The 10261-nt window shown below is 40.6% G+C and overlaps 1 protein-coding gene across 1 annotated transcript; it reads left to right on the top strand.

The window, feature by feature from the left end:
- Nucleotides 1-245: 245 nt before the first annotated feature.
- Nucleotides 246-7943, top strand: gata6 (GATA binding protein 6). The gene is made up of 7 exons (XM_058068788.1): nucleotides 246-347; nucleotides 780-1695; nucleotides 2993-3165; nucleotides 4823-4948; nucleotides 5027-5114; nucleotides 6472-6569; nucleotides 6696-7943. The coding sequence occupies exons 2-7, from the start codon at nucleotides 846-848 to the stop codon at nucleotides 6843-6845; spliced, it is 1485 nt and encodes a 494-aa protein (XP_057924771.1). The 5' UTR covers nucleotides 246-347; nucleotides 780-845; the 3' UTR covers nucleotides 6846-7943.
- The last annotated feature ends 2318 nt before the right edge of the window (nucleotides 7944-10261 follow it).

The following is a 10261-nucleotide window of genomic DNA, read 5'->3' as shown; positions in this document are numbered from 1 at the left end:
CTGATTAATTGTGTGATTCAAAAAAATTATAAAGATAATTTAATTTATGTGATAATATTTTATCTTAACACACTACAATTGTGGAAAAAAAAACAACTTTTAAAGTGTATTTCTGTACGGCTTGATTGATTGGTGAAGGAGTAGGCGACCACGCCCCTTACTCTATAGTCACGCCCAATGTGAGTGCAGACCACGCCCCCTGTGGAACCAGGTCTGGCTGCTCTAACTCCTCTGCTGCATTTTCGCTCACAGGGAGAAGAGAAGCCAGTCGCTGCCGAACACTGGACGTCTACTGGTCTTTACGTGTGCGTGCGTGTGCGTGACACCGATGGCACACCACTGAGCAGGTACGTAACCCCCCTCCCTCTCCCCCCTCCATGAAAAAGCGCTGTAAAATAGATGCTCATTTTGGCACTGCAGCCTCTTCTTATCTGCTCCTTATCTTTTATCTTTTTTGGGTGATTTTTTGTAAAGACATATTGCGTGGCCTTATCTCACTTGTCTTTATTTAAGAGCACCCCCACGCCTCCCACTCCCATTCCCACTGGACTATTGGAGAAGATGACACGAAGAAGAAGCGTAGCATTGTCTTGGTCTTTTAAAGATGGAACCAGAGCCGTTTTATAGATGAGGTTGTCTTCTATTTAGGATAGAGAGATAGAGATGGAACGACTTAAGGGTTTTGTATAAAACACTGGTCAATGTAGAAACCGTTATGTTGCGGTGCAGATCCGGTCATGAAGGTGTGCGTCCACGTTCTGACAGTTCTATCTTTGCAGGGCCAACGACTCCCTGGATATTTTGACTTAAATTAACCCCCCAAGGTGTATGGAAAGTGCTCCTGGATGGACCTGGGCGAAACCGGTTGGTCCATGGTCAAGCGAGAAGCATCCAGCAGCCCAGGGTCGCCGGCCGAGCCGAGCTACCTGCCCGGTGACAGCCGGAGGAGCGGCACCCACACCCCGGACGAACTGAGGACTTCCCCCGGCGACCTTGACCCGCTGGGCGGCAGAACACTCCACCCTTACGCCCACTTCGGACACCACAGCAACCCCCTGAGCTCAAGCGAGGACGTTCCGCTCTTTACGGATCTAGACCAGGGCAGCAAGCTGGTTCTGTCCGGGAGTGCGCACAAGGCTGCTGCTGCCGGCCTGCTGGTGGACCCCTCCGACATGTACCAGACCCTGGCCATCGCCGCGGCTCAGAGCCAGACTGGATATGATTCCTCCAGCGGTGGTTATATGCACTCCAGCCCCAACTCCCCCGTCTATGTGCCGAGTTCCAGGGTGGGCTCCATGATCCCCAGCCTGTCCTACCTGCAGGCGGGCGGCTCCGCGCAGCCAGGCCACGCAGTCTCCAGCCACTCCGTGTGGTCGCAGTCCACCCCGGAGAGCCCCTCGTACAGCACCGGGAGCCCCCACGCGTCCAGCCGCTTCCACTACCCTCCGAGTCCGCCCATGAACAACGGCACCGGCCGGGACATTGGCTACAGCAACACGCTGAACGTGGCCAACAGGGCCGAGCAGTACGGCCTCTCCCGGCCGCTGAGTGGGGCCTACCCGGGGCCCTACTCCCCCTATGTGACCCCTCAGCTCTCCCAGCTGTCCTCGCCTTGGACCGGCGGACCTTTTGACAACAGCATGCTGCACACCTTGCAGAGCAGGGGGGCACCCTTGATCCGTGGACCAAATGGAGGTAAAAACATGGAGGAGGTTACCTTTGCGGAGGACATGACATCGAATATTCTTACATCTTATTTGGAGGAAATACAACCTGATTTCAACTATTGCCGTGTAAAACGGCACTGATGTTGCCATTTTGTGCATAAAAACACAATCTTGTCATCATGTTAAACCTAAATAACAATCTTTTTTAAGTCAGACAAAAAACACTATGACATCATGCGTGCGTAAAAGCACTGTTTTCAGAGTCTAAATTATACCAAAAAATATATTTGCAAAATCATTAAAATGCTTTTTTTTATAACACCAAGCTTAAACAGAAAACAGCAGCAAAATACAGTCCTGAGTTTGATATTTTTTATACCTTTTTTAAAGCCTAAATAGCACAACACAATGAATTAAAATCATTAAATTGTTATTTTGTTAAATGTAAGCGTTCAAAATAACGTAAAAGCAAAATATAATGTTAAATTTGATATTTTGTGTGCATAAAAACCAAAAATATTCATGTTCATCTCGTGTCAGCATCTTAAAAATATTTTTAAACATTCAAATAACAATTTTGAAGGAAGATTTGTTTTCATTTTGTGTGCGTAAAAAATGACTCTGTCGGATAAAGGAAGCAATAGCAAAACAGAGTATATTATTTCACAATATCTGACCATTTTATGTCCGTCAAAACAAACTTTGTTGCTTAAATAATGTTATAGTTCAACTGACAATTCCAACATATTTGTTGTCTTTGAAGCCTGAACTAATATGCCGTGTTTAACATACAATATACTATAAATAGATTCCTCTTAATAGTCGGAATGACAAATATGAGTAAAATATGACTTATCTGCCAAAAGGGGAGCTAAAAGGACATTTCTACAGAAATATAGTCGCTATTAATATTCTATTTTTTTCCATTGTGTGTGCGTAAAAACACACATTATTGATTGTAACAAGCCTAAATCTTTTTTAAAGGAGCTTTGTGTTAAAATTGAGCTACAAACAGAGTTTAAATCGAAAATATACGTCGAGTATAAGAGGGCACCGTGAGTTTGTGCGTTGAACTTTGGCAGAACTTGAAAAAATATTAAATAACCTTGAAAGACTGAAGTAAAATGGCAATTTTAGCAAAAATATATTGTTTAATATGATGTTGTTTTGGACATTTCGTGTGCAGAAGCAAATGTGAAAAAATAAATCAACATTTAAACCTGACAAGGAAGTCTTACAAAGATGGATGAAATACACTATATCAAATAAAAAAACACAGTATAATATACTTATTGATGTATATTTCAATTTGTATTTTTCTGCAGTTTCAGACATTCTGGACGACATGGGGGAGAGCAGGGAGTGTGTGAACTGTGGCTCCATCTCCACGCCACTGTGGAGGCGTGATGGCACCGGACACTTCCTTTGCAACGCCTGTGGTCTCTACAGCAAAATGAACGGCCTCAGTAGACCACTCATTAAACCGCAGAAACGCACGGTGAGCATTAAACATGATATCGCATTACACCTCTTCAAATTTCATATACGAAATGTAACATACACCCACGGGACACTTCTTTAGGAACACCTGCACACACGATAAAGAGGTTCACTCGCTTCAGCTCCACTTTCGACCGGCATTAATACATATGTCCATCAATCCGTTTTCGATCCTCATTAGGGTCTCGGGCTGACTTAAATGTATTATATATGCTTATAAGACTTATATGCTGGTAAAATGTCATTTAACAACACTTTTTTTGACACGCGATTTACGTGTGCACGTCCTGTTTGACCCTCGGCCCACACCGTACTTTCAGGAAGTGGTAACACATATTAAACAGAAATGGACAGTAAAGGGCATTTTGAATGGTAATTTTAGCTTCAAAGCCCTACCATAATGGCTCTCTCAACAGGACCAAAGGTAATTGAACAGCTATTATTTTTTTAATTGTTATTTATACAGTGGTACCTTGCCATACAAGTGTCCCAACGAGTGTCTCTCGGATGAGTTTTTACTTTGAACCGCAAGCTAGGATTTGGGTATACGAGCCGCTAGTTACCGGCAGGCGTAGCCAAGGACAGCTATTTGGGGGCCTGTGTCAATGTCACCATGACTGAAGACAACAATGGATGTGGAGGCGTGCTAGCTTGTCATAATACATACATTATGGCGATCTAATTTATATTATTTATAATGTATTAGAGTTAGTTTTTCAGTTGGACACACAAACAGACACATAGTGCTCAATAATACCTTTATGCCTTTTCACGTAGTATTAGCATTTGGGACCAAATATGACATGAAAGAAAAAGGGGGACATACAGTATTCAGGGAGAAAGTTAGAAGGTGCGTTCAAGGACCGTAAAACAAAGTGGGACAAGTAGGCAATATACATATAATATGGTTGAGTGTTTCCCAAGCCTTCCTAAAAAGGCCTAAAATATTATAACAATGGGGCTGTTCATAAACTATAACCACAATAATAAACATACATATTTCTAAATTATATTATATACTTAATACAGGTCTTGCTTTGGATGAACTGGGTGTATTACCTAATGAAGTGTGTAATTAAATAAATACTTAATTTATTTTTTAAATATAAAAGTACACATTTATTCTTATAAAATATTAATTATTTTACAACATAAAATAAATATTTTTTTCTCATAGTATTCAGATGTGCAAGTTTATTCCTATAAAACAAAACAATGTCTCAATATTCTGGATTTTGAAAATTTATTATTAATTTGCAATATTAGAGCATTTTTTGGCATGAAAAAGTGCATTTAAAAATGTTCTCAAAATGAAAAAGCTGTATAAAATGTATACTTAATTAAATGAAAGCACTTCATTTAATAAACTATGAATAAACATACACAAGTATTAGGCACGTGTTGATTTAAAGCCACTTAATTGAGTTGTTTCTACTCACTGTTTGTAAAAGGACGTTCATTATTGCCAGGAAACGACCCAGTGTATTTGTGTGTGAGAGACGTGTGATTAAATTAGTGGGGGAGTCATGCCCTTTGGAGCAATCACACACACCCAGAGTGATAGAGTGTATGTGCCGTGCCAATCAATCAGTGTCCACCGTGAGTGAATGAAATAGTGGTCCTACGACCCCTCACCTTTGTGTCCAATTCTGCAGTCCACGTCCAGGAGGATCGGCCTGTCGTGTGCCAACTGTCAGACCAGCACCACGACTCTGTGGCGCAGGAACGCAGAAGGAGAGCCAGTTTGCAACGCCTGTGGTCTCTACACTAAACTACATGGGGTGAGTCCGCCGTCATCGTCAACATTCTCACTGAAAAAGAAAAATGGTTGAATAAACGTGATCATTTCTGCTGTGCAGGTACCTCGGCCACTGGCCATGAAGAAAGAAGGCATCCAGACCAGGAAAAGAAAACCAAAGACACTGAATAAAAATAAAGGGGGCTCAGGTGAGAGGCTGTTCTATTACTGCATACTTCATTAGGTACACACACAAACACAGCACATCAATACGACACCAACGAGCAATGTTTCTAATATTTTGGTTGCCCCAAAAAGGATTTAACCAAAATATGAATATATATAATACACCTCAATACTACAACATGAACACTTTTGTCATGTAATATTACCACTCTACTCTCAATATACAACTTTATTTTCATAGAAATGTTTTTTCCTCGCAAGATAACTTTTTCAGTTAATCAGTGTTAGTTTTACTAGTTTATCCTCATAAGAATAGAAAGGCACTCTCACAAAATTACATCATTTATCTTATTATTAGAAACTTTATTTTAAATAAATGACAGCCTATTTTTGTTGTAAACTATTTTGCGAGTATTCACAAGTTTATTCTTACAACATCATGTTTTTCCTTGCAATATTCTGATTAATGTTCTCAATACATTGGGAATTCTTCATCATAATTTAATTTTTTCATTCCTTTTATTGATATAAAAATGGTTCTTCTCATATTTTGACTTTTTAGTACTCTGACTTTATATCACAAATTGATTTGTCATAATATTACAAATATATTATGTATTACAAAATGACATTTTCTTGTAAATTCCTACTTTTTTCCACAAATTGTATTCCCATAAATATAATTCTTATCATATAATATAATTATATATAATTTTTTTTGACGTTTTGTCTCATAACAACATTATGACTTCATTATTTCTCTATAATGTTATTTCCTCATCATATTCAGATTTTTTATGGATAAATGTTTTTAATTTTCATTCCGGTGGCACAGTGGATGAGTGGTTAATTCACAGGCCACACAGCTAGGAGACCCGAGTTTGATCCTACCCTCGGCCATCTCTGTGTGGAGTTTGCATGTTCTCCCCGTGCATGCGTGGGTTTTCTCCGGGTACTCCGGTTTCATCCCACATTCCAAAAACATGCTAGGTTAATTGGCCACTCCAAATTGTCCATAGGTATGAATGTGAGTGTGAATGGTTGTTTGTCTATATGTGCTCTGTGATTGGCTGAATGACTGAATTAATTTTTATTCCCATAAAATTGAGTTTTTTTTATTTGTTGCAATTCTTGTAACATTTAATTTTGACAAACAACATTTTAAAAATAATATTCAAGACTTTTTTTTAGCATAAATATTACAGTAGAATTTTCATTATTATTTTATATTCATTAATTCTACCTTTTGTTCTTTTAGTATTACAACATCATTACCATAACTGCAAGTTTGTCCTCATCATATTGTTATTACAATCCTACAAACAAGCAAACCAAATACATGTATACACGTGTGTAATAATAGTGTATGCTGCCTTTCAGGAGGTAACAACTCCGTGTCTATGACGCCCACGTCCACGTCTTCGTCCAACTCTGAGGACTGCTCAAAGACCAGCTCTCCGTCCACACAGGTGTCTGGGGTAGGTCACTAAAACAAAAACATTTTCATTAGATCTAAAGCAAACATGACTCCCCTTCCAGAAGAGTCCACGTTGGCTTGCTGTTAGTTCCACAACTTCAACCTGTTGTTTCAATGCTGCTCGCAGGTCAGCTCGTCCGTGATGCCCACATCGGGGGAGGGCTCGGTGCTCAAGTACCCGGGAGCGGACGGCCTGTACGGGAGCATGGGTCTGGCCCAGACCCCCGACGTGGCCTCAGTAAGGGGGGAGCCCTGGTGCCCAATGGCCTTGGCTTGAAGACCGCCGCAGAGGAGGACTTTATTCCCTGGATTCTTCCCTCTGGTGCGGAAGTGGGCAATGTTTGATTCTTTGCCCTCACAGCCCACGGCCAGAAACTTCTGAGCAAGGCATGGAGTAGCTGGCTTTGGACCTTTAAGGAGGACTCAGGAAGACTCATGGAAGCAGGACCAGGATCAGCATCTCTTAGATGCTTTGGGAACCCCTCCACGACGGTTCCTCGAAGAACCGCTTGAAGGATTTGCTCTCCAAGCTTTGGATACCAACGCTAAACGTCATCATTTGTCTTTCTAAGGACCGCTTGATTTTTTTTGTCTTCTCTCCACAACTGGAATCACGCCACAAGTGCCGACTTTTAGCAATCAGAAGAGAATATTTATGAATCTCCCATTGTTGAGAAGTATGATTGTAATAAAGAGATGGATGTAGAGTAGACCTTCAAGCCCTCCCATGTCTTCTTTTTCGAAAAAAAAAAAAGAGAGCTCTTACTGTATTCGGTTGAAACAGGGTATCAAAAATATGTCATTATTTTCTTTCATCATGTGCAAATATGAAATGCAAATACTTCCAGGCTCAGCTAAGGTACTCGCATGTTTAAAAACAAGACAAGTGCACCCACGGATGCTCATCTTAAACTAGCAGGCAACGTTTTCATGCTAAACAGTGAAAGAAGACTCTTAGTGTAAAGTGTAGCATTGAAACTGTATTGAAAAAAACAAAATGTTTTTTTTCTATGTATTTTACACCTCAGTGAGGGGGTATGTTTGATTTGCCTCCCTATACATCCCGTATTGGGGGTGGAGGGCTTCACAATTCACAAGTAAACTGAATGGCTACGTTTATTTATGATCATTTTTCTATTTTTTTTTTCCAAAAACCTGGCCATGTTTTTCCCTCTGAAGAATTTTAAGATTGTATTTAATTTAAATTCAGTCCAATAAATTGTTGTGGTGATGTTATAAATTAGTTTTGAGGTGCTCGAGAGTGTTGATGACAAATGAAGAGAACTTTACGTGCTGCCTTTTTTGGTTTCTTTAACATGCTTGAGTTTGCGTCAGTATTTTTTTTTTTTTTAACATTAAAGCAAGCCTTCACTCATCCTGAGAGATTTTCATGCACTTTTCTTTTCGGTGCCGTTTCAAATTTGTTTCAAAATGAAATTGTCTCGTATGCATATATATATAAAACATATAACATAATTGAACACAATTTTAATTTGATCGGACAAGTGTAGATAAGCCATATGTGGTCACTGAGCCAACATTCCAATAGCTGAGATTCAGTGGGAAAAAAGGTTCTCCTCTCATTTTGTGTGGAAGTGGTAAGTTTTTGTCTTCTTTGCCCTCCTTCCCCACTCCATTTGAAACACTTTCTTAAGTTTAGAGTAAAAGTAAATTGAAGAGGCTAACTAATTAGCTTGGTAGCTGGCTATGCTAGTAGTGGCTGTCTGTCTTGGCTGTCCTTGCAGCCTGAGCCCATCCATTCATTTTCTTCCACTTATCCGTGTCCGGTCACGCGGGAAGCAGTCTCAGTAGGTTAGCCAAGACTTCCCGGTCTGTGGCCACCTCTTCCACTTCAACCGGAAGGACAGCAAAGCCAGTTGTGAGACATAATCGCTCCAGCGGGGCCTTCTCCCGGCTGGGCATGCCCGGAACACCTCCCGGAGGCATCCAGACTAGATCCAAAGCCACCACAACTGGCTCCTCTCGATGTGAAGGAGCAGCGGCTTTACTCCTAACCTTACCTCTTAGGGTGAGTCCAGCTACCCTACGGAGGAAACTCATTTCAGCCGCTTGTGTCCATGATCTCATTCTTTCGGCTCTGACCTACAGCTCATGACCTTAGGAGAGGGTGGGATCATAGATCCACCGGTGAATTGAGAATTTTTCCATTCCGGTTCAGCTCTCCCTTCACCATGACAGTCCAGTACAAGGACTGCATTACTGCAGACGCTGCACCGACGCTCCAACCTTCCCTCACTTGTGATCAAGAACCCAAGAAGTCCTCCACTTGGGGCATGACCTCATTCCCAACCTGGAGGGAGCACTCCACCCTTTTTCCAATTGAGGACCATGACCTCGGATTTGGAGGTGCATATATACATATATAACAATTTAAACTTTCTAAACAATGATTGAAAAAATATATTAATTGTACTTAATTTTTAAATTCATTTCCAGATTTTTCCAAAATTTTAAACATTCTGTCTGTTTTTATTAATTAAATAAAAATATGTTATTAATGTCTAGTTTTTCTTACGCTTTTAAAATAAAATTATATTTTTGTCTTGGTTAAAAGATGAATGTTAACTATTTACATATTTTAAAACAATAATTAAAAGCTTTAACAAATTTCAATATAATTTATCAGGAATTTTGATATATATATATTTTTTTATATGACAATTTACACCTTGATGCTTTTTTTTGGTGGCTGACAATGCCAATAGTTTTTGTTGGGATGCATATTTGATCGTTCTAAATCCTTTAGGGTGGTCATTTTACCAACATTGTGGTCTGTTAGTTGATCTTCACTGAGACAGACGAGGAAAAGCAACGACCGAATGGCTTCACAGGGTTGAAAGTCCTCCCAAAGTAAACAGAGGGTCTGCACGGTCCACCACAAGGCGGCCGGCGGGGCAGAAAGGCCCCCGTTGGGGCTCCCCGAGGAGGTGCCCGCTGATCTTTCCCTCTTTCAAAGCAGAGCGCTGCTACTGCCTGCTCGCACCCGGAAGCGATGCCATCTCTGACTCAGCCCTTTTGGGTTTCCTCAACAGACATTAGAACCAAAACATACACACACTGGCTGCTCTGCTCATGAACGCATCTTCAGTTGGGGTGAAGCTGAAAGCTGTCTTAATGACAGGAAGTTAGATCTAACTTGAGAATAGCCAGTAAAGGAACAACCCTTCTTTTCCGTGAGGACTACACGGAAAAAACTTGTGACGCAGTTCTTTGGATGACATCATCATCATCATCATCATCATCATGGCAGCTACCATAAAACAATGGGAGTGTTTTCAATGAAAGCTTGACTCTTACAATGAATGAGTGTGGACAGTCTGAGTGTGTGTGTGTACATTAAAGAGGGCGCCATAGTGGGTGTGACACAAGACGGCAAAGTTGATAAGGACAGAGACGCTCGCAGGCGGCCAACATTACAGCCTTAAATGTCATTACATCTTGTGTTTAATAGAAAATTCTAATATGTATTAATATGTATTAATTTTTAAATGTTGCATAAATTGTGTCATACAAGTGGAGGCCTCACGTGACACACCAAGTACAGGTTTTGTACCCAGTTTTTGTAATTTCTATGTCTTAAGAGAAATGGGTCGTCTTGTATTTGGGTCAATATAGAATTTATTTTAAATGCTGTATCATTTGTAGGTCAAATAAAAACATTGGTAAATTGAC

This window comes from Doryrhamphus excisus, chromosome 3 (genome assembly GCF_030265055.1).
Source record: "Doryrhamphus excisus isolate RoL2022-K1 chromosome 3, RoL_Dexc_1.0, whole genome shotgun sequence".
NCBI classification, from domain to species: domain Eukaryota; kingdom Metazoa; phylum Chordata; class Actinopteri; order Syngnathiformes; family Syngnathidae; genus Doryrhamphus; species Doryrhamphus excisus.
Note: the sequence above shows the minus strand (reverse complement) of the source record. Positions and strands in the feature narration are given on the sequence as shown.